The following is a 23,927-nucleotide window of genomic DNA, read 5'->3' on the forward strand; positions in this document are numbered from 1 at the left end:
CCCAAATACACTACATCTTAGAGAGACCTGCCTTGTCCTTCGTTTCCTCAACATAGCAGAGACATACAAACACCATGGAAGGAGGTCAAACTCGTGGTGTGGTTCCAACCTACCTGGCATGGTCCATCTTCAACACCCTGTGTTGCTGCCTGCCCCTGGGCATCGCTGCCATCATCTGCTCCTGCAGGGTAAGACTCCACACCTTCTGGAAAATATGACCTCTCCTAAAAGAAATCTGCTCTGATTCAAAGTATTTTGTTCAAGAGTATGTTTGAAGTTATTGCTCTTTTGAAGGATTTGTCCAGTAAAAGTTTGCATTAACTGCATTAACTGAGTCTAACTGAGTGCACTTATCTTTAAACTGGAGTGGGTTCAGTACTGGATGTTGATTGGGAGTTCTGTATTGTTCAAAGGTGAGCAACGCCAATGCCATCGGAGAGAAGACCACAGCCGAAGAGGCATCAAGGACAGCCAAGATCCTGAACATCGTGGCCTTGGTCTGTGGGATTGTGTTGATCATCATTGTAGTCGCCATCAGAGTCACTGCAAAATAATGAAAACTGTGGTGTTGAGGAGGACTTTTGGACCCACATCCTGCTCCTGTTCGTTTGTGGGGCTGCGGTTTCTCCGTGGCCCCTTGAGGGGGCTGATGATTAAAACAAGCTGTGTGTGTGTGTGTCAGTGTGTGTGTCTGTAGTTTTTGTGTGCATGCGTGTGATTGTGTGTGTGTGTTTGATCCTGTCCAGCTTTAAAGTAAATAAACATCTGGAATGCAATATACTACACATACTTTTTCTTGCTTGTGCCTTCATTCAGGAATATTCAAATACTGCTTTGGAATGAATAAAAAAAACTATAATAAAGGATAAAAATCTTTAGTTATCATTTTTATTTTTTCTGTTGTTTGTAAGTTATTTCAATTCTTAGATGTCCACACAAATGCGGATTTAAACAAACATATTCGATACACTTTTAAAGCTGTCTCATTTTGCTTCGCATCAACATGAACTACACCCTTATATATCTTAAGTATTGAGATGATGAAATGAAGATTAAGAGATCCCTACTTGTCTGGATATTTATTTATACAAGCAGTCCAATTCAGCCTCAATGCTCCATGTGCAGGACTTACAACCGTCCAAGAGCTGACTAATAAACATACAATACTCCTTTCACCCAGACCTCTGTCTGTGATAGTCTGTGGTTTATCTCTACAGCAGGCTCCTTCTGTGTGTCTGCCAGTAGTTCATTTCTCCAGCAGGGTACTTGTTGATGCTTTGGGTCTACATCTGTCAGTGGGTCATCCCAGCAGGGTGTCTGTGTGTGTGTCCGAACTGCTCATCTCCTTCAGTAGGTCTTCAGCCCTACGCAGCAGGGACACCTCTCTGTGCTTTTGCTGCAGCTTCCCCACATCCTGCTTCCACACACACACACACAAACACACACACACATACACAAACACATTGTATGGCTAAGGACTGTCATCTTCACAGATAAACCCTACACATGTATTTTCCTTCCTCTTTTGAGCAGCCTCAATCTCTCTCTTGTGCTCCTGCTATCTGTGTCTCTCTTTCTCCTCTCACTATCTATCGCTCTCCATCACACACCACTCAATGTGTACCTACATCCTGAGATAGCAGGCTCCGGCTAGGCCTCTTGAGCATTTCTAACAGGGGGCTAGAGTAGGAGACGGAGTCCCAGGAAGAGAGACCTCCCAGTCTGGCTTGGAATAGCTCTCCCATGCAGGCCTGCAGTGCCTGGGAAACACAAACACATTCCCACACACACAAACTGTCATTGGTTGCTTTGGCAACCCTTCTGAATTCAAATGAAGGTATCATCAACTAAGCGGCTCAACGTCCAATTAGTTTCATTTCCTCCATTCCAGAAGCTTCTCAATAAACACTGAGAAAGTCTCAACAGACTCTGATTTCAAACTAAACTGTATTTGAATTCAAAGTGACCGCAACTCTGCCCAAGACCTAGTGGAGTGTGAGAGGGTGAGCAGGCGATAGTAGTGTGGACCTTGAAGAAGACTCGTTGGAAGGCGGGGCTGCAGTCGTTGCTGAGGTCTCGGACAGCGATGTGTGACACGCAGTGGGTCAGCAGCAGAGAGAACCCGCCCACGCACTGCAGCCGCTGGCGACGCACAAACACCGTCTCCTCCACCTCCTGGGAACACACGACAACGACCGCACACACACACACACGCATACAGATACACACAAGCAGGCAGGCACAAACACACACACAGGACTGTTCAGTAATGCACAAACACAAACACCCGTGCAAAAGTCCCGTGCACAGCATGTACAGACATATACACACACCTTGTAAAAGAAGGAGTTGCGGAAGGCATTGTTGTGGTAGTTGTTGGGTGGAAGACTAACTGCTATCTGGAGTGACACAGCTGGAGTCTGAAGAAGACATTACAGGATACAGGGTTTTTGAAGGGAATGCGAAACAGAGAGGAAATGTGCACAGCATGGATAAAATCAAGGTCACAAAACTAAGTCCATCCTGACTTCTAGCAGAACATATTGTTTTAGGAGCCCAAGGAACACACTAATAAAAACAGACCTGTTGTAAGTATGACCGGTGACACTTGCAAAACTGCTTTAAATGAAAAAGTCTTTTTTTCAAGGCCCTCAGTTTTGAAACTATACGAAACGTGAATTGCACACTGCGAAGATTGGTTAATCTTACAAATGGTCAGTTGGTTTTGTAAAATGTCAGACCAGGGGCGTCAGCAAACAAGTCAGAATGGAGGTAGGCTAAGAAAACATTAGAAAACTAGAGAGGGTACAATTTCTGGGGAAATTGTACGGTGTGCTTGCTTGCGTCGGTTGCAGGTGGGTCCGTCCCCTTAAGTTTGTCTCTTCTGGTGACATTTTTCAAGCATTTAGCCTACTCATATTGCGTAATTCATTAAGAATCCTCTTTGAAACAAACTACTGTAACAAAGTTGTCACCGGCAGTATTTCAGATGGAATCGCGATTCAAACAGTACCATCTGCTACCTGAAAATATGCCCCCAAAAACGTAAATAAGCTTGATATCTATTTAGGGAGAATTGGCTAATTCAAAAGAGGTTTGCTACGAGCAAGCTAGTTGCGGTGGCTAGCCAAACTTCACTGAGTGAGGGGATTGTTTTAAAGCGCCGGCGCTTTCAAAATCAGGTATGATTTCTCCTGCTTGGTACTTTTTGGCAGGTGAACCCTGAGAGAGGAGCTGGCAGAGGGGCTGGCAGACGAGTCCTTACCAGGCCCAGGGAGTGCAGGGTCCTGAGAAGGAAGAGGCCATGCTGGAGGACCAGCGTCTCTCTGAGGTTCAGGGACGTCTCCTCCAGTGGGATCAACTCTCCCTCACATGCCCACTGGGCATCCATCACATCAACAAACGAGCTTCCCACACCTGAGGAACACACACACAGACACACACACAGCTGTAGATGGATAGAGTTTGTGTGTGTGTGCGTGTGTGAATGTCTAAGATAGTTTGTATGTGTGTGTATGAGTCAGCCCGCGAGTGTGTGGGTGGAATTGTTTACATTATCATCAAAGCCCACAGAGCAGCCTTATTTCGCAACGGCATTACTGCTGTCAAATTTTCTTTTCTCTCTGCTCTCATTTCCCTCACTCTTGTTTTCCATCTTCTTGATGGCTCTCAGCTGGAGAGTCTTTTCCTGCGCTCTCACATGGGCCCATCTGGCTGCAGAGAGGCTGCTGCAGAACTCAGAAACATGGCTGCTCCTGTGTGTGTCATCTCCCCTCTAATCAATCTTATCTGGTTAGTGTTAGCCTCCAATTCCCGCCATCTAGATATCTCAGATTACAGTTTAAATTAATTTATTAGTTTCTGTGGCTGCATATCTTGCAATAATTGACGATGTAATTCAATGGGCCCGATCTTGCACCCAGCGCAATTGACTTTGTCAATGACGCAAGTATCATTCCTAGTTTGCACTCGACGCAAAGTGGACTTTTCCCTCCACAGACGCACGTCGAAATGACCTTGCGCTCCCGTGGGCGGTTCAGCGAAAAAGGAGGCGTGTTCCGGCGCAAACGTTCCCTGGTGCTATTTTGCAGTTTCCGAAAAACAATTCCGCCACTGACCAGGAAAAACGTGGTCTAAAGTCACTTTTGAACTGGAAACTCTTTTAGATGCATTAGACATGGAGCGTTATTTATTTTTGTGATACAGTTGGAGTTCCGTTGCTAGGGATCCTATTGGTCGTCTTACCTGACCTATCACAGGCCTCCACTCTCAGGAGCCCCACCTCTCTGGCCCGCCCCCTCAGTTGTAGCTCCACCCCTTTGAGGAGCTGGAACAGAGGAGAGAGCTCCAGCAGCTTGTCCCACTCTTCCTCTGTTGGAACAAAGACACAGATAAAGACTAGACACACAGAGATAGACTAGACACTCAGACACACAGAGATAGACTAGACACTCAGACAGAGATGTCAACAGGACCATTCTTCTGATACCACAAACAGAACAGAAAGTGACATGTCATTAGCTACAGTTTCTAGAAATGTGAAAAAAAATATGTGAAGGAGATATTCAGTAAGTGCTACCCAGAATTCCAGAGTGAAGCTGCTGGGATACTTACCTGACAGCGTGGGGACACAGACATGAGTTGGATGAGCCTGCTCCTTCATTGGTTGGCTTTCTAGAAAAACCAATGTGATAGCATGATCTGATCACTGGTCATGCAGTTGTAAACAACGCCAGGAGAAGGGAACACGATATTCTGATCATCTGTTGATGATACATATTAGACCTGAGTCTTCTGATGAGGAAGGTTCATAGTACACATCTGGTCTAAAGCGCAGATTGTCTTGTATTTTTCATTTAGCTTTTTTCCATCAACATGTTCCTGGAAATATTATGACTATATAAGCTGGATTTTTAAAACTGAAACCTTTTTTTTCTTTAGAAGGCATTAAAGGACTAATGCAAAATAATCGAGTTAAACTAATTCAGTTGTGAGGTCATCACAGTCAAGGTGAGCCTCACCCTGGGAGTGCACTCCTGAGGACGCAGCAGTGTGTCTCTGAGCTGTGTGTGTGTGAGGCCGACTGCCCTGAGCCCTCACTGGTTCCCTCAGAGATTGGGTGGAGATTCCTGCACGCAGACACGGACGCACACAGATTTACATTTACATTTAGTCATTTAGCAGACGCTCTTATCCAGAGCGACTTACAGTAAGTACAGGGACATTCTCCCAGAGGCAAGTAGGGTGAAGTGCCTTGCCCAAGGACACAACGTCATTTGGCACGGAATCGAACTGGCAACCTTCTAGCCCGCTTCCCTAACCGCTCAGCCACCTGACTCCCTACACATGCAAACACATGCCCGCATGCAGGCACGCGCGTACACACACACAAATGCACGTCGACTCCCACAGGCTCACACACACACGCGGGCATGGAAGTGGGCCCACACAGGCTCACGAACACATACACACACTGTTAACAATAGACTCCCCAATGAACGTCATGTACAGTCAAACCCAATACAGCATCAATGTAACCCAGAAACGTCAGAAGGTATTTAGTGTAGCTGATCGGTTGTCTTACCTTTGACCCCAGGGAGCGATGCTGTCCAGACAGGAGAGCAGGCCTCCAGGCCGTACGCCTGCTTTGTGGACAGACCTGAAACACACGTCACACGACCAGAAACACAACCTGGATCATGTCAGAGGCTGAAGCACTCTGCACATGCAGTACTCTGCAGTGCCATAGCTCAGAAGATCCATTTGAACTGCAGACCCCAAACTCTACTGACGCAGAGTTCTGCAGACCTAGTATTCTGCAGACACAGTACTCTGTAGACCTAGTGTTTTGCAGACCTAGTATTCTGCAGACACAGTATTCTGCAGACACAGTACTCTGTAGACCTGATATTTTGCAGACACAGAATTCTGCCGGCCCAGTAGCCTCCAGTACCAGAGAGGTGTTGGTAGCAGGTTGGTAGCAGGTAGCAGGCGCTGGGGGGTAGACTGGGCTGCTTCTGCTCCAGCAGCTGGGTCAGTCTCTCCAGCAGGACCAGGGTCTTCTGCTGGGCCACACCCACAACCTTCACAGGAGTTCTGGCTTCGCCGGCCCAAGCAGGCCCACTGGGCCGGCCCAGACCATAGTCCTGGTACCAGAACTTTCTGTAGAGGACCGCCTAGAAACAAGCAGAGGTTGAAAGGATTGTATGAATGCAGTGTGTGTGTGTCTGTGTGTTGGAGTGTGTGCAGTCATGTCTGTGTGTGAGTGAGTGAGTGTGAGTGTGTGTGTGTACATGTTCTGTATGTATGTATGTGTGTGTGTTCTGACCTGGGCTGTCTCTGCGTGGAGCTGGCTGATGAGTCTGGTACAGTGCAGGGCTGAGAGAGCAGAGTCCAGCTCTGCCTGTCTGGAGGTCAGCTGCTCCCACAGCTCTCTCTGCCTCAGTGCCCAGTCCTGGAATAAACACACATACAGTATTTACAAGTCATTTATCATTACTTACACAGCTACACTAGTGGAATCTGCACAGATACATTTAGAGACAAGCCAGAGCACATAGTGCATGTCAGAATTGTTTGCAACAATTTATCGTTCAGTGTGTGTGTGTGTCGATGCTATGTGTGTATGTGTGTGTTTGTGCGTATGTCTATGCTGTGTGTGTGTTTGTCTGTGTGTCTTTGCTGTGTGCAAGTTTGTGTCTATGCTGTGTGTGTGAGTGTGTGTGTGTGTCCTGACCTCGGTGTGTCCTGCTCCTGTCAGCTCTCCCTCCTTGGTCCATCTCTCCTGGTCCTGCTGAAGGCCCTCCACACACACACTGACCAGGTCCAGCCCCGCCAGAAACTCCGCCTGCCACACACACCGCTGCTCCCACTCTGCAGCATCACCTGCACACACACACACATAGAAACACACAGACACACACACATCGAAACACACAGACACATACACATCAAAACACACAGACACACACAGAAATACACAAATAGGCACACACACACATAGACACATACATAGACACACACTTACACACATAAAAACACACACTTACACACATGGAAACACACAAATAGATACACATACACGGGTACAGCTCAGTGGTAAACCATTTGACCACAGATCAAGAGGTTTCAGGTTCAAATCTTACTCTGTGTGTCACTTTGGATCAATAATCAAAATACTTATAAAGGCAGCATAGACACACACAAAGAGACAAAGAACAAAGCATGGTGTACATCAGAATTACACAGTAAAATGTTATCCTGTCTACTGGTCAAGTGCACAGGTAACCAGGAGACACTCTTCAGATGCCTAGCAACAAGTTGTTTTGGAAGGGGTTGCTTAGGTGATGAGTGAGACATTCCAAAACTCCCCACAAGCACTCCTTTTAAGGAGTGAGTTATTTTTCCAAAACGGAAGCTAGCTAGTTTTAGTTAGCTTCCGTTACCTAGCAACCTAGCATAATACTCGTAGCAATGCTACTACCTGCTAGTGTTACTTGTTAGCCTCCTAATTGTAAATTTTGAAGCCATACTATAGCGTTTGTCATATAGTTTTTGTCTATCGGAAAATAGTCGGTTGGAATGTTCAGAATCACATATGTGTGACGCTACTCCTTAACGGGTTAAACCATTTTGACCTGTCACTAATAAAAACACCTCCCCCCTCAGACATACCAAACCATAAACACACACATATAAATACAACCCCATTAACACACACAAAAAAATACACACAAACAAAACCATAAAGACATGCACAAAAGCATAAACACACAGACATGTACACAAACACACTCACAAGCCTTTGCTACTCACTGATTGTGAGTGTGTGCAGGGTGCAGGGAGGCAGGACCAGGGCTAAGTGGCCCTGGCGAGCTGCACGGCTCTGGGCCTCTGATTGGCCAGACTCCTGGAGCTCCAGCACAGCTTCTCTAAGCTGGCGCTCACTGTCTGCCCAGGGGACCTGCAGCACACACACACACACAGACACATGAACATATACACACACATAAAGAACACACACACAGAAATGAGTACACATGTACACAGAGAACATCAACACACACACAAGCATACACAGACATGAGCAAACACACACACACAAATATCAAACCCACACAAACATGTGTTGAAAACACAGAAAATACATTGACATTACATTTACATTTATTCATTTAGCAGATGCAGATTTTATCCAAAGCGACTTCCAAAGAGAGAGCTTTACAAAAGTGCATAGTTCAATGATCGTTAACAACGAGATAGCCCCAAAAACTAAACTAAATACACACACACACACACACACACACAGACTACATTGCTGATTACATAGTATAGCCCCCCCTGGAGGAGAGTCCTGCTGTAGCTGTCTGCCCTACAACAAACATGACATTAGTCTCTGAGGTGAGAGGCCTGCGGGAGGGGGAGGGGTGCAATCTCTTCTGCTTCATTCCCTCCCTCCTCCGCTTCTCCTGCCTCCTTCTCTCCTGTCTTCTGTCCTGTCTTCTGTCCTGTCTTCTCTCCTGCCTCTTCTCCTGCCTCCTTCTCTCCTGTCTTCTGTCCTGTCTTCTCTCCTGTCTTCTCTCCTGCCTCTTCTCCTGCCTCCTTCTCTCCTGTCTTCTGTCCTGTCTTCTCTCCTGTCTTCTCTCCTGCCTCTCCTCCTGCCTCCTCTCCTTCTGCCCTAACCTCACCTGTCCAGGAGGGTCCAGTGAGACCGTGTGGAGACAACGCTGTACAGCAACATCCAGGTCAGACAGTAGCTCCTCTTCCTTCTGTTGCTGCTGCAGCCATTGGTTGGTCCTGACACACACCTCCTTCTGCAGCGCCTCAACCTGGTGGGGGTTTGCAACAACAACCATCAAAGACAACATCATCAGTGACAACAAAAACACAGCGTCTACACTATCAACTTATTCAAAGTCAATGTTGTAAGACGATTTGAAGAAAATGGAAGCAGAAAGACTACTCTGCTTTGTTCTTTGAAACGTTGCTCATCAGATAAAAACTTCACATGTACGCACACCAGCTATAGACTCAGCAGCAGCTTCCCAGCATATGCTAGAGATATCCCTCTCTGTCTCCTGCAGTACCTGTATGCTGTCAGGCTGTTCTCCCAGGGCTAGCCAGTAGGGGGCGGTCACGGGCACCACCGTGCGTGTGCTCGGGTCCAGCCGGGCCCCCACCACGGCAGCCAGTCCCCCCGTCACCGGGTCGATGGCCAGGGCACCGCAGCGGATCGCCACCAGTCCTGGAACACCAACAACCATCACAGGTCTGAATTATGTCTCTGTTGAACTCTGGTGTACGGTACAGTAGAGTTTAGTAGAATCTAACTCTGATGAAGAATATAGTTGAGTCTTGTATTACTCTGGTGTCTAGTACAGAAGAGTGAGTGTAACTCTGATGTACAGTACAGTAGACTGTACATCTGCCCCCTGACTGTGCAGCCTCCTCGGTGTACCTTTCCCCTGGGGGTCCTCCATGGTGCCAGCCAAGGCCAAGATGTGCCCAGACAGGGGGTCCGGCTGGGCCCCCAGGACAGGCACCTGGAGGCCGGAGCCCTGGGGGTCAGGGTACTCCTGCCCCAGCAACGCTGGGACACACAGCTCTGAGTCTGGGAGGGGCAGCTCGCCTGGAGAGAGGGTGGCGGGGACACAATGTGGTTGGGGTGGAGGCGAGGTCAGGGGTGGACATGGGGGTGGGGAGGGTCAACAAGGTGTGGTGGAGGGGGGAATGGGAGAAGTTTCAACACAGGGTTTGCATTCTGCGTGTAGTTTCAGTATTTTTATAGACTTGAGGATACATTTGATTTGGATGACTACCCAGAACCCCTCCGTCCCGCGCCACGGCAGAGGCCCAGTCCAGCAGCATCTCCAGTCTTGTCTGCAGCTGTAGCTGGCAGTGCAGACTCCTTCTAGAAACCTGCTGCAGCTCCAAGACTGCAAACTGCAGTCGTCCCAGGTCAGGCTGAGGGTCGGGCTGGGGTAGGGGGAGGTCGGGCTGGGGCAGATTAGGGTTACTGGGTTGGGGCAGGTTGGTGAGGTTTGTTTGGGGCAGGTCGGGGTTGTTGGGCTGGGGGGGGTTTGAGAACTTCATCAGGGTGGAGTTGGGGTTGGGCTGGGGGAGATGAGGGTTGTTAGTCTGGGGGAGGAGGGAATGGCAGGGCTGGGGAGGGTCAGCGAGGCTGTGCGGGGGCTGCAGTCTAGTGTCCCTGGAGCCCCAGTCCTCCATCAGTCCTCTCAGCAGCTCCACCACTCTGAGCTGGCCCAGCAGCACCTGGGAGAGGGATGATCCAGCAGAATCCAGTCAGATCCAGTCACATCAGAATGCAGGAGCCCACCCATCCTCCCACAGTGATCTGAAGAGATGGTGGCCTGAATTTCAAGGGAACAAGCTGCTACAACACTGAGTAACTGTAGTTAAGGTCACCCGTACGCATCACTGGGAGTATCAAATGTAAAGAGTACTGAAACCTATGTACTATGATCTGCTCTCATCACTTTTATTCAAAGTGACAGCGCAGGAGAGATTTGAACTTCCAATCAGGGTTCGAACTACAGAGAGGGGGGGGGGGCTTAGGGGCGAGTTTGATCCCCCTAATTAAGACTTGGACCCCCCCAAAAGATGTAAAAACAACAGGTCGGGGGGGTCGAAACAAGCCCTGGAGAGGAAGTTGACCCCCCGGATTGTCATTGTATAATTCGCACTCTGCTTCCAATCTCTAGATTGACAGTCAACCTCTATAACCACTGAAGTACACCCTCCCCACTGTGTGCTGTGTGCTTTGTACTGTGTACTGTGTGCTATGATTACCTGGCAATCCAGCAGGGTCTGGTATCCTCCTGCATGGGGCACCAACTGCCCTGCCCTGACACTGGCCCCGCCCACTCTCACCAGTCGACCACTCAGAGGCTCGATGAAGGACCCGCCAAGTAGGACTCCGCCCACTGGCAACACTGCCCCTGGAGAAGAGACGACATCAACAGGGTGAACTGGACAATCAAGAAAGACACTGTGATTCCGGATTAACCAATAGACACCCTGCCTGTATCTTGTGCCTCCCCCTTAGGTTCTCTTTTGTAGTAGTCATTCTGCATACTCACCCGTGATTGGTTTCTGACCCAGCTACAGTATGCTCACCTGTGACTGGGTCAGAACCTGGCATACTCACCTCTAATCAGGTACAGATCCAGCTCTGTATTCACCTGTGACTGGGTCCAGCCCAACGCCAGCGGTCAGGACCACGTTGCCTGTGCGGGGGTCCAGCATAGGCGAGCCCAGCTGTATAGGCTGGGGCAGGTGGGTAAGGGGGCAGACAGACACCCCTCCCAGGGGGTAGACCAGGCCCGTCTGGGGGTGGATGGTGACAGCCAGGATGGGCACCAGGAGCCCGGAGTCTGGGTCCAACATGGGGCCTCCCAGCTGCAGCCTCTGGCCTGGGCGAAGGCCCCTCAGCCTGGTGGGCGCCAGGGGCTTGTCGGAGTGACGGGAAACCGGGTAGAGGACGAAGGGCAGGAGAGCACACTCCCATTTCCTACTGTTTCCTGGCATTAAAATGGAAGGGCAGCAAGAAGCAGAAGTTATCAGAGGATGTGCTGGAGACAGAGGTGGAGGGAGGAGGGAAGGAGAAGGGGAAGGGAGGGGGTGGAGTGAAAGAGGGGGGATGACAGAGAGAGAGGAGATAAGATTTAAATATAGAGAATGAGAAAGACACAGGATGAGGGAGAGGGGATAAGAATGGATAGACAGAGAGAGAGGACGAGAGGGGATCAGAATCAGAATCAGAATGGGATTTATTCGCCATGAAAGTTTGCACAGACAAGGAATTTGCTTTGGCAGGAAGGTGCATACAATAAACATATACCTAAAATTTAAATATGTTGACTATCTATACTAAGGGTACATAAGCAGTACTAAGTGGGATTAGAATATAATTAAATATACAATAAAATAAAATATAAGTTGCCGTAAATTACAATATAAAAATACAAAAATACAAATATTACAAAAAATACAAATGTACAAGATACCATTTTGTAATGCAGTGCAAAAAGCAGTGTGTTTTAAGCAAGAAGTCATTAGAGTCAGTGTGGTCCCTTGGCCTTGTTGAAGAGGCCAACAGCAGAAGGGAAGAAACTGTTTTTGTGGCGTGAGGTATTGGTCCTGATGGACCGCAGCCTTCTGCCGGAGGGGAGTGACTGAAACAGGGAGTGTCCAGGGTGGGAGGAGTCGGCCACAATCTTCCTCACTCGCCTCAGGGTCCTCGAGGTGTGCAGGTCCTCGAGGGTAGGCAGATTGCAGCCAATCACCTTCTCAGCAGTGCGGATGATACGCTGCAGTCTGCTCTTGTCCTTGGCAGTGGCAGCAGCGTACCAGATGGTGATGGAGGAGGTGAGGATGGACTCAATGATGGCTGAGTAGAAGTGCACCATCATTGTCTTTGGCAGGTTGAACTTCTTCAGCTGCCGAAGGAAGTACATCCTCTGTTGTGCTTTCTTGATGAGGGAGCTGATGTTCAGTTCCCACTTGAGGTCCTGGGAGAGGATAGTGCCCAGGAAGCGGAAGGACTCCACAGTGTTGACTGGGGAGTCACACAGGGTGATGGGGGTGAGTGGGGCTGTGTTCCTCCTTAAGTCCACAACCATCTCCACTGTCTTAAGAGCATTGAGCTCTAAGTTGTTCTGGCTGCACCAGGTCACCAGGTTGGCCGCTTCCCACCTATAATCAGACTCGTCTCCACCAGAGATGAGCCCAATAAGGGTGGTGTCGTCCGCAAACTTCAGGAGTTTGACGGACGGATGACTGGAGGTGCAACTGTTGGTGTACAGGGAGAAGAGCAGAGGAGAAAGGACGCAGCCCTGAGGTGATCCGGTGCTGATGGACCGGGAGTCAGAGACTTGTGTTCCCAGCTTAACGCACTGCTTCCTGTCAGACAGGAAGTCTGTGATCCACCTGCAGGTGGAATCAGGCACATTCAGCTGGGAGAGCTTGTCCTGAAGCAGGGCGGGGATGATGGTATTGAAGGCAGAGCTGAAGTCCACAAACAGGATCCTGGCATAGGATGCTGGGGAGTCCAGGTGCTGTAGGGTGAAGTGGAGGGCCATGTTAACTGCATCGTCCACAGACCTGTTGGCTCTGTAGGCAAACTGCAGGGGGTCCAGTAGAGGGTCAGTGATGGATTTAAGGTGTGCCAGCACCAGGCGATCGAAAGACTTCATTACCACAGAGGTCAGGGCGACGGGTCTGTAGTCATTATGTCCTGTTGGCCTTGGCTTTTTGGGCACAGGGATGATGGTGGAGGACTTGAGACAGGCTGGCACATGGCATGTCTCAAGGGAGGTGTTAAAGATGTAGGTAAACACCGGAGACAGCTGGTCAGCGCAGTGCTTGAGGGTGGCTGGAGAGACAGAGTCCGGCCCAGCTGCTTTGCGGGGATTCTGCCTCTTGAAAAGTCTGTTAACTTCACCCTCCTGAATGGAGAGAGTCGTCACTGTAGAGGGGGGGAGGTGGGAGGCCTCCTGGGTGGGAATGGGTAGTTCAGGACTGTCCAATTGTCTTTCAAATCTGCAGTAGAACTCATTCAGGTCGTTGGCCAGGCGGGAGTCGTTAGTGGAGTGGGGGGCTCTGGGCTTATAGTTGGTAATCTGCCTGAGCCCTCTCCAGCTAAACCTGTTCTTCGACTCCTTGAAACTGTCTTTGTCCCCACTCCTAAACGCGGCCTCTTTCTCTGACCTCAACCTTCTGAGTTTAGCTGTAAACCAGGGTTTGTCGTTGTTGTAGCTTACCCTGGTGCGTGTTGGTATACAGCAGTCCTCACAGAAGCTGATGTATGATGTCACAGCCTCTGTGAGCTCATCCAGACTATTGGTAGCAGTCGTGAACATGTCCCAGTCAGTGCAGTCCAAGCACGCCCGCAGATCCTCCATAGCTTCACTGGTCCACTGTTTTGATGTCCTCACAGCAGGCTTACAGCGCTTTAGCTTCTGACACAATCCGCTCTCAGCAGTTTGAAACCTGCTAGCTGTAGCGCAGAGTCTGGGATCAGTTCACTCAGCCATGTCTCCGTAAAGCACAAAACGGAAGATGAATGAAAGTCTCTGTTTTTCCACACCAGTAGCTGAAGTTCATCCAGTTTGTTGCTCAGTGAACGCAAAGATGAGAGATACAAACAAAGAGAGAGAGAGTGAGAGAGAGAGAGAGAGAGAGAGAGAGAGAGAGAGAGAGAGAGAGAGAGAGAGAGAGAGAGAGAGAGAGAGAGAGAGAGAGAGAGAGAGACGCCAGCCTTCCTCACCGGTGTAGCAGTCGGTGGTCAGGATCAGGGTGGAAGTGTCGGGGTCGTAGGCCACATTGCCCGCGATGGGCATCAGCCTGCAGGTCTGAGGGTGCAGGAAGAAGTCTGGGGGCACTGCCGTGCTGTGCCCACTCCCCAGCAGCATGTGGGCATGGGTGCCTGGTCGGATCAGGCCTGTGATTGGGTCAGAATGCAACACTCCGCCCACACGCAACAAGCCATCTGGAGCTGGAACACAGAGAGTAGGTACAGTGAATTGAATTAAAATATGTTATAACATTACGATCAAAGTCAGAAAGGGCCCCACCAAGCAACACAGTTAAGTAAGAATACCTTCTGACTTTCACAGGTCAATATCTACATTTCTTAAATCTGTAATAATACATTCAATAGAGACAGTTCTTTTATAATGATTTGGCCGGTCCTCATGACAAAATCCCCCCTGCCTCCTGCAGGTTAGAGACATAACCAGTAGGTGGCACCAGAACACATCCATTGACATCCCTTTAAAAAACTAAAGTGAGCTCCAGTCACTCAGAGACCCAGGTTGTTAGCACTATAACCATACTACCTTTTAGCACTGACTAAAACAACAGGAATGCAATTCAGTTTGCAGCATACAAACATGAAGGATGCCAAATGTGGTGACACAACCAGCTCACCGAAGATGTCGTCCTTGGTGAGTACGGCTCCTGTGTCCGGGCAGAGCAGCCGTGCCCCGGTGCCTTCCCCCAGCAGGGCCCAGGCCCCCTGGCGATGGCAGTCCCCTCTCACCTGCTCTGCCAGCGCACTCACCAGGGACCACACCCTCCGCAGGACACTGCAGGATAAACAACCATCGGTTAGTCGATCATCCAGGCAATTATTCCATCAGCCAATCAGTTACTTCATCAACCAATCAGGGAGTCAGGTGGCTGAGCGGTTAGAGAATTGGACTAGTAATCAGAAGGTCGCTGGTTCGATTCCCGGCTGTGTCAAATTACGTTGTGTCCTTGGGCAAGGCACTTCACCCTACTTGCCTCAGGGGGAATGTCCCTGTGCTTATTGTAAGTCGCTCTGGATAAGAGCATCTGCTAAATGTAAACGCAATCAAGTCCTTAGTTAATGTTTCAATCCAATGTTTGCTCCTTGACACATTTTGTACATGGAATGTAGTACTGTAAAGCGTGAAACGAGACAAACCACATCCTGATCTTAAATTCAGAAAGATCCTATTTTTCTTTACAGGAAATTTTGCCCTGCACATCAAGTTATTGTTTGTATTATATTTTGTGTTTAAACATGTAATGTAGAAAGCACTGTGGATCACAGATACACTGATGAAGACATCAAGGGTGATCCCAGACACCCAGCCGGGGACATTACTGTGGTGAGTGTTGGTCCCAGACAGGCACGGTGCTGCGGCTCCACCCCAGCAACCTGAGGCTCTCCCTCAGCCGGGCCGTGAAGCCCTGCTGGGCCTTCCTCTGGGCCTGGAGCCCCGACCTTAGAACCTGCAGCTGGTTGTCCAGCAGGGCCCTGGTCTGCTGGGCCAGAGTCCTGCGGCGGCCCACCTCCCTCTCCAGCTCCCTCTGCAGCCTCTGGTGGGCCTCCCCCTCCTGCAGCCTCCCCAGGGCTGCAGACCACCTGGGCTGCAGGCTCCGCAGGTTGGCCTGCACTCCCTGGTACAGCTCCTTCACCTGCAGGGGAGGGAGGGGGGGCAAGCCCATGATGGTGTTGTCACGCACAGACAAATGTGTAGCTACAGATAGACACACAAGCGCTCACACACGCACATGTCACATGTCACACTTACAAATGAATGTGTTGACACAAATAGACACACACAGACACATGCACACACTGCACTCGCACAAACTTAACCCATAAACACACCCATATACATTTTCCCATATACACCCATATACCCATATACATAGGTACACCCATATACATCATCACAAAAACATGTTAGGAAGACCTGCATGTTCACAGGATAACAATGACCGGCAAAGTCTGCCAACTCATCTTACATATTTATGACTTTACTGCAGCTACCCTAGGCGTGCTACACTCACACGCACAAATACACACACACACACATACACAAATACACAGCACATATATATTCCAATAGGATATCCAATATGTCTTAGTACACGTTAACTTTACAAGGGAGGACATATGAGGCCTGATAAAGTGATAGTAGACAGTAAGACAAAGAATACATGAAGAGGGAGGAATGGAGGGAAGGAAAGGAAACAAGGGAGGAGGGAGGGAAAGGAAACAAGGGAGGATGGAGGGAAAGGAAACAAGGGAGGAGGGAGGGAAAGGAAACAAGGGAGGAGGGAGGGAAAGGAAACAAGGGAGGAGGGAGGGAAAGGCAAAGACGGAGCGTGGTAAAGAGTAAGACAGTGCTGGGGAGTAGAAGGAAGGAAGAAGGATGGAGAGATCTAGTGTAGCGGAATTAAAAGAAAGTCGGGAGCAGGTGCTATGAGGTCAAACCAGGCTGTAAGAAGAGTGAAGACCAGTTAGTTAAAAAAATCATGCTGTGCAGTGCCTTGAATGTGACTACAAGCTGTGTTTGAGAACCAGGTGGGCAGTACCTCTCCGGTGAGCTGGCTAAGCCGGGAGGTGACAGCCAGGCTGTGGTTTAGCAGCAGGCGGTAAAACGTGGTTGAGCTGAAGGCCTCCAGGTCCACCTGCTGCTCATAGTCCCAGAACTCCTCAGCCTCCACGCTCAGCACTGCTCCTGCTGTGCACATACACACACACACACACACACACATATATAGATACACACACACACACACACATACACACACACACGCACACACACAGATGCACATACAGATACACACACAGATACACATACAGATACACACACACACATACACACACACACACACACACATAAATACACACACACACACACACATATATACACACACACACATACACACACACACAGATACACATTCAGATACACACACAGATACACATACAGATACACATGCACACACACACAAGCAAAACACAGGTTGGCAAAGTATCACGTTGTTCACATCACGTACATACAGTATGTACATGTTTCATCAACCCTGCATAATAGCCCTTTGACCACCACAAACACCTGTACCCATCTTTTACGACCGGTGGTTCACTAAGGAGATGATAATGATGAAGTAATGTTTTCATACCAAACCTAAGGTCTATTTCTGTCTGTTTATCAGATACACCTGTAGTATTTCCACCTGACTGCATGTGTGCGCTGGAACAGAATTGGTTTGGCGCGAGAGACGCAAGAGTTACACAAGAGTGCTATCATAAGGTCCTGTAAAAGCAGATGTGTGTGTGTGTGTTTATTTCACCTGCTGTGCTCCTATTGCGTAAGTTGTAGTGTGTCAGCCCATTGGCTATGTCAGGATGAAGGAAGAGGATGTGTGTGTACAGGTGTGCCTGAGTGTGTGAGTGTTTGCCTAAGTTTGTGTCGGTATGTGTGTGGTGATGATAGATTGAACCTGGCTGGAGAGTGGTGTCTATCCTGCCCTGCAGGTTGCGGTGTGTCTTCCTCAGTGTGGTCACCCTGGAGCCCCTGGATGAGTAGTCATCCATGAGGTAAGCCTTCTGCAACGCACGATACCGCACTCTGATTGGCTCCTTCTCTGGCCAACCATATTCTCTGAACAAGATCTACGTAAACGAAAGTGAATCAGTGGGCCTCCCAGAATCTCTGGAACAGTTTGCTTGTGTGTGTGTGTGTGTGTGTGTGTGTGTAAGAGTGCATGTGTGTGTGTGTGTTCTCTCACCAGTAGTGTCACACACAAGCTAAGGATCACCATAGCTCCAACCACCAAGCCTCCGGTCACCAGCCAATCAGGTCTCAGCAACAGGTTTCGTTGCCTGGCGATGCCCATCCTGGTCATGTGACGAGGTACAGCGGGAAAGAAGGGGCCGGCCTCATAACACTGGCCGCCTGCAGGCATCACTCTCACGTACTGCAGTGGAGAGGAGTCAGAGATTAAAATATCAACCACATCACAACTATGTATGCTATCGCCCTATGTTTTGATTGTTTAAAGTTGACCGATGTTGACAGATCTACCTATTGCTCTTTTAATTGCCTAATGTATTGTTTAGAAACCCTTCTCCTGAGTTTATTGAGCTAGAATGGTCTCTGAACTGTAACCTTTGGCCTTCTGTCCACAGACTCACACTCTCTTTGAGGCGCAACTGCAGTATTTTCTCATTGGCTGATACATCCATGGGTTACCATGGGTTACTATGAGGTACCATTGGTTACCATGTGTTTGTGACGCTGGCTGCTGAGCCTGAAGACGTACACCCCCGGCTGGCTGAGAACCAATGAGAAGAGAGTGGGCGGGGTCCAGGAGAGTGTTAGCTCCTCCTCCAGCTGTCTGAACGGCCCCCAGTCAAACTCAGAGTTGGTGTTGTACAGGTTCTCACTGAGCACAGAGGATGTCAGGGTTTATACACACACACACACACACACTCAATCATTCACAATTGTATGCACCTATGTAGTCATTTGCTCACTCACTAACTCCCTCACTTTCAGAAATGTAGTAATTCCAACAATCAATCAATCAAGAAATCAATCAGTCGGTCAGTAAGTCCACCCCTCAGTTAACCTGTGCTCCACACAGACAGACTGACTCACATGTCATACTGAGGGTAGTGTTCCCTACTGACAGAGAACAGCAGAACGTCTCCCAGGTGCAGACAGGCTGTAGGGTTCAGAACACCCACGCTGGAGTTCCAGGTTCCGCCTCCAACCCTGGGGGTTCTGACTCCGCCCACAGAGCTGGAGTTACTTCCTCTCAAGCCCTCTCCTTCTCTGAGTTTGGTTCCTTCTACAACACAGACCAAAAGTGACTCTAAGATTTCTCCTAGAACACAGGTCATCAATGAACCTGAGGTTCCCTCTGGTAGTACTCCAGCAGTCCATCAGCATAAAAAGCAGTTACATATGAATATGTTAATACTGTGGATGAATACCATCAGTTTTAGCATTTCTAGATGTAGCATCAGCGACTAAGGATTCATGTTGAGTGTTTGTGAGCCTGCTCTTCTAGCTGTGGTGTGGTGGATGGACCTGTGGTGCCGGGAGTTCTCTGTGAGTCTGAGGAGAACATCTGGAGAAGGTCCTCTGGTAGGCCACGGAGGAGGCCGAGGAAACCTGCGTCTAAACACCCACACAGACCCGCCAACACACACACACACACACACATAGACACACGCGCACGCACACATAGACACCCGCATGCACACGCACACACGCACCCAATCACACACACGTGCATACAGAGGCACACAGACGCAAACAAAGCCACGCACAAACAGAGTGGGGCAGCCTGTGTCAGCAAGTGCGGGGCTTGAGGTCTGGCATTGTCCTGCATGGTGAGGAGTCCCACAGGGAGGCCTGACTCACTGCTTGTCTGAAGGCTGTGGACGTGCCGAGAGGCAACAAGGTTCCTGCCACAGCGCAGGATCCCCTGGGAGTCCCAGTGTCGGAACACGCGCTCCAGCAAGCGGCCTGAGACAGGCCCCTGGAACTGGAGACACACACACAAGTACACGCACACTCAAATACACACACTTGTAAGATTTACTAGGTCAGGAAGACATTAGAGCTTAATTGTTCCTCTTACTCCATACAAGAGGATAAGAATGTTCTCTATGGTGTATATAGTTGAGGCATCGTAACTCTAGCCTGGTCACACTATATGTTCTTGTAAAGGAACAGTTAGTCTGCTACATGTTGTGAGAATACATGCTCTCCTGGGAGGTCATGCTGCAATCAAATTAAATTGACTTGACCTGGAAACCCTAAAATCAAGTGTTGTGGTAGTTTTGGTTATCTGCTTGCACGTGTCATGGTGACATCTTGCGTCACCTTGCTCCCAGCGCTCCAGCCCAGACTCAGCTCCCCAGAGGAGTCACACACCAACTGCAAGGAGGGTGTGACCCCTGGCCTGGCCCCAGCCCTGGCCCCGGTCCTGCAGCCCCAGTTCCCACACTCAGCACCGCCAGGGCCCTCCCCACACACACACATCCCCAGGGCCCCATCGTAGCCCTGGTAGGCTCCTGGAGACACACACACCTGCAGGAGAAGAATGGGCACAGGCCTCAGTATTCAACCATAGCAGGTACAGTACAGGACAGACAGAGATAAAGTGTTTGTGGGTTTGTGTGCTGCTTCTTTGCAAATCAATCACATCAAGAAGACAAGAAAAATTGTCGACCTTTGCACACACTGTTATTTAGGGGAAAGGGTGCACCAAATTCAATAGTCGCAAGGTTACATTTTTGAATGTCTGTAGAGAGGTCACGGTGTGTGTGTGTGTGTATATGTGCATGTCTGTCTGTGTGTGTGTGTGTGTGTGTGTGTGTGTGCGGTGTGTGTGAGTATCACTCTATGTGTACATTTACATGGGACTTGGAGAGCCTGGGAAGGTAAACACAGAGGACTCCAAAGCCGCCAATGACAGCAGTCGTTGAGAACAGGCTTACGTATTCATCGGGGCTCATTCACAGATCAAACGTGTTCTAAAGCCAAATATCTGATAAGCTCTGGATAAGCGGTTCATATTGAAGAGCAGCCAGAGTTCAATGACTTGGAGGCCGGCCACCTGTTTGGTTCCAGGTAACATAACTAGCTAGACAACATTAGAAGAACCAGGATTTTGTGGAGAGAAACAATTCAAGCGAAATTATATATTTTAAACTTTATATGTGTTTTCGGTGATCTTCCAATGCTCTTTTTTGTGTATGTATGTATGTATGTATGTATGTATTTATGTGTGTGTGTGTGTGTGTGTGTTTGAACTTAACATGCACACTGACCTTTTGCCTACATTGCTGTTCCCATTGATTGGGGTCCAGACAGATTCCATACTGTGAGCGGCTGCTTCCATCTCTGCAGACATGGTAGACTCTGAGCACACACAAATCGCCCTGGCTGGCTGCCTCATAGCCCCGGGCACAAGGGCAATGCCCATCACTGGCCTGCATGCATACAGAGTACATCTTTTATCAACCATGAACCATAGGTCAAGCTCATGTGTCTTAAATCTGGGCCAGAGTGAGTCACACTTTTGGGTGCACTTGATTCAGCGCATCTGGAACGTTCACCTAGTTCACTCAAATCAATGGAATACCGTGTCAAGAACACAAAGGAGAAAATCAAACATCCGATATTTATATCCAAGCGTTTGGTCTGTGTGTTTGACCCGAAGTCTGATACCGGCACATCGTACAATGGCAGGCAGCTAGGTGGGAGAATGTTTATCAACACCTAATCTGCCCTGGTGACACAGGACCTGGCAGCTCCTGAACCTGAGATACTGGGAGGGGTGAGGGCTGGAGGAGTGTGTGTGAGTGTGTGTGAGTGGAGGGCAGGGCGGGGGGGGGGGGCAGCTGGGGGGGACTGACGGACGGACGAAGCTTGAAACCCAAACCCTCCTGTTTGGAGACACCTGATGAGGGAACCTTTTAGGCCCTGAGCTACAGATTGTTGGGAGTCTGTGGGTCATGCTTGCACAAGCTGAGGAAGTACTGTATGTGCGGACTGGTATAGGACCCAGACAGGGGGGTTCCCTCCATGACTGGTAGAGGACCAGACAGGGGGGTTCCCTCCATGACTGGTAGAGGACCAGACAGGGGGGTTCCCTCCATGACTGGTAGAGGACCCAGACAGGGGGGTTCCCTCCATGACTGGTAGAGGACCAGACAGGGGGGTTCCCTCCATGACTAGTAGAGGACCAGACAGGGGAGTTCCCTCCATGACTGGTAGAGGACCAGACAGGGGGGTTCCCTCCATGACTAGTAGAGGACCAGACAGGGGAGTTCCCTCCATGACTGGTAGAGGACACAGGAGACAGAGGTGAGGTCACAGTGCACCAGCTGTAGAGCAGAAGAGAGCAGAAGAGAGTAGAAGAGAGTAGAATAAAGAGGCGTGTGCCAGAACACCACCTGGAAGCTCCTCCCGTCTTCCAGACATACGCAGGCAGACTGCCCCCCAAGAGGCTGCTCAGCCCTGGCACCACAGAGCAGGGGGGCAGGCAGGCCTGGCCAGGGGCAGTAGTGCTGGGGGGGGCAGCTCAGACAGCTGGCCTTGGACGTGGCCTCAGCACTGGGCCCATATGTCCCTCTGGGACACGGCTCTGGGACCTGGCGGTCCCCAACACAGTAGAACCCTAGTAGAACACAGTTACAGAGTCATGCTGGGGCCTGACTATATTGAATAGAATCCTGGTGGAACACAATAGTTATGGTGACAGGAATCCACAAATCCATAAAAACAATCAAAAAACCAAGGAATCAATCAATCCAATCGATAGGTCAGTCCCCTACCTGGTCGACACGTCGGTGATTCCCTGCCGTCCTGGTTGGCGCCGTCTCCATGGACCAGCAGAGAAATCCTCCACACACACCCCACCAGAGAGCTCCACCTGGGACCAAGGACCCCCAGCATGGCAGGCCTGTCCCGGGCACAGATGGGGGCCGGGGATGGCCTGTGGATCCAGACCCAGGGACGGGGGTGGAGGCCTGGGTCACGGTGGAGCTGGCGTGGGCTGCATCGCAGAGTCCAGGCTCAGACACCCAGGTGGAGAGGCAGACTGCTCCAGCATCCGTGTCTGTGTCAGAGAAGAAATGAGGGAGGCAGGATGGATCTTAGAGTCTCTTCTCTGTCCCCTCTCCAGGCTCACTGACAGGAGGAACAGACAGGGGAATGGGGGGGGGGGGGGCAAGGGAAGGGAAGGGAGGGAACACTTTCACTCTCTTGCTGAATGATGCATGGGCTTTCTGGGGTAGGATGACACTCAGACACAGCACTACACACCACCTACACACACACCACACACAGACACACCGCACACACATCAGACACACACACACACCACACACACACCTGTGGTCAGTGTTCCTGTGGCTATTTGATACAGTAGGCTCTGGTTACAGCTTTTGTTCTCCTCAATCCCACGATGGAACTGATTAATCATTTGGGCTCACACTGGTACACATCAACCGCGCTCTCCCTGAGCGTGGCCGACACACGTACACACTACCCCAGCCATGGAACTGTTCAGAACACAACTCAGGACCAGCAGTGCAACCTTTGAAAACAGAACACATTAGTTACACAACTCAACAGTTAACCACTGCAACATTACAGAACCACTAGTCCAACCATTCTAAACACAGTAACTATCAGAACCCCTGCTGAGTTGATGGCAGATGGCAGACAGTGGACTGTTGCTCCACCTCCATATTTCTCCTTGCAGATTCATGAGAATAGCAACTCTTTGTTGTCATTTGTGTTGGGGGAAACTCGGCGTGGCAACAACTGTGTAACTGTTGTGTTTGCTGTGAGCTGATATTCTGCCAGTCAGTGTTCAAATTCCAAGGCAACATTGTCACTCCACCGTCCTAATCAAATACACTGATAACAGAGCGCTTTAAAACTTGGAGCGGTTCACTGAATCTAGTTGTACACAAGTTAGCCAATACCACATCAGCAAACAAGATTCTATCAAAACAAGACTTGACAAGGATGCGGGCCAAGCTACAGTACACTGGACAGTGTGTGCTTGTGTGTGTGTGTGTGGGGGGGGGGGGTCCTGGGTGTGTGGGGGGG

General features: G+C 49.6%; 2 protein-coding genes across 2 annotated transcripts; one reads left to right on the top strand and one right to left on the bottom strand.

The window, feature by feature from the left end:
- Window positions 1-891, top strand: LOC134029179 (proline rich transmembrane protein 1B-like). The gene is made up of 2 exons (XM_062473202.1): window positions 1-188; window positions 414-891. Exons 1-2 carry the CDS (start codon window positions 75-77, stop codon window positions 552-554), a joined length of 255 nt encoding a protein of 84 aa, XP_062329186.1. The 5' UTR covers window positions 1-74; the 3' UTR covers window positions 555-891.
- si:dkey-103g5.4 (uncharacterized) lies at window positions 667-23,474 on the bottom strand. The gene is made up of 34 exons (XM_062473438.1): window positions 23,202-23,474; window positions 22,643-22,997; window positions 22,262-22,485; window positions 21,134-21,295; window positions 20,184-20,390; window positions 19,719-19,842; window positions 19,383-19,472; window positions 18,948-19,140; window positions 18,570-18,732; window positions 18,076-18,264; window positions 17,788-17,959; window positions 16,873-17,018; window positions 15,653-15,966; window positions 14,950-15,107; window positions 14,288-14,515; window positions 11,202-11,540; window positions 10,810-10,958; window positions 9,819-10,272; window positions 9,458-9,628; window positions 9,087-9,244; window positions 8,688-8,828; window positions 7,816-7,963; window positions 6,737-6,885; window positions 6,329-6,454; window positions 5,954-6,176; window positions 5,585-5,659; window positions 5,022-5,129; window positions 4,615-4,674; window positions 4,246-4,371; window positions 3,266-3,417; window positions 2,334-2,420; window positions 2,029-2,175; window positions 1,629-1,760; window positions 667-1,414 (listed from the first exon to the last, which is right to left on the bottom strand). Exons 2-34 carry the CDS (start codon window positions 22,761-22,763, stop codon window positions 1,301-1,303), a joined length of 5,550 nt encoding a protein of 1,849 aa, XP_062329422.1. The 5' UTR covers window positions 22,764-22,997; window positions 23,202-23,474; the 3' UTR covers window positions 667-1,300.
- Window positions 23,475-23,927: the final 453 nt, after the last annotated feature.

Source organism: Osmerus eperlanus, chromosome 11 (assembly GCF_963692335.1).
Source record: "Osmerus eperlanus chromosome 11, fOsmEpe2.1, whole genome shotgun sequence".
In the NCBI taxonomy this organism is placed as follows: Eukaryota; Metazoa; Chordata; class Actinopteri; order Osmeriformes; family Osmeridae; genus Osmerus; species Osmerus eperlanus.

What these genes read in the sequence shown, in the direction of transcription:
- LOC134029179 (XM_062473202.1), top strand. Translation starts at nt 75, where the DNA reads ATGGAAGGAGGTCAAACTCGTGGTGTGGTTCCAACCTACCTGGCATGG. An exon ending in CCATCATCTGCTCCTGCAGG is followed by an intron (nt 189 to 413) that starts GTAAGACTCCAC and finishes TATTGTTCAAAG; the next exon opens with GTGAGCAACGCCAATGCCAT.
- si:dkey-103g5.4 (XM_062473438.1), bottom strand. Translation starts at nt 22,763, where the DNA reads ATGCTGGGGGTCCTTGGTCCCAGGTGGAGCTCTCTGGTGGGGTGTGTG. An exon ending in GCGGGACGGAGGGGTTCTGG is followed by an intron (nt 9,629 to 9,818) that starts GTAGTCATCCAA and finishes CCCTCTCTCCAG; the next exon opens with GCGAGCTGCCCCTCCCAGAC. An exon ending in CAGGAGCAGGACACACCGAG is followed by an intron (nt 6,455 to 6,736) that starts GTCAGGACACAC and finishes TGTTTATTCCAG; the next exon opens with GACTGGGCACTGAGGCAGAG.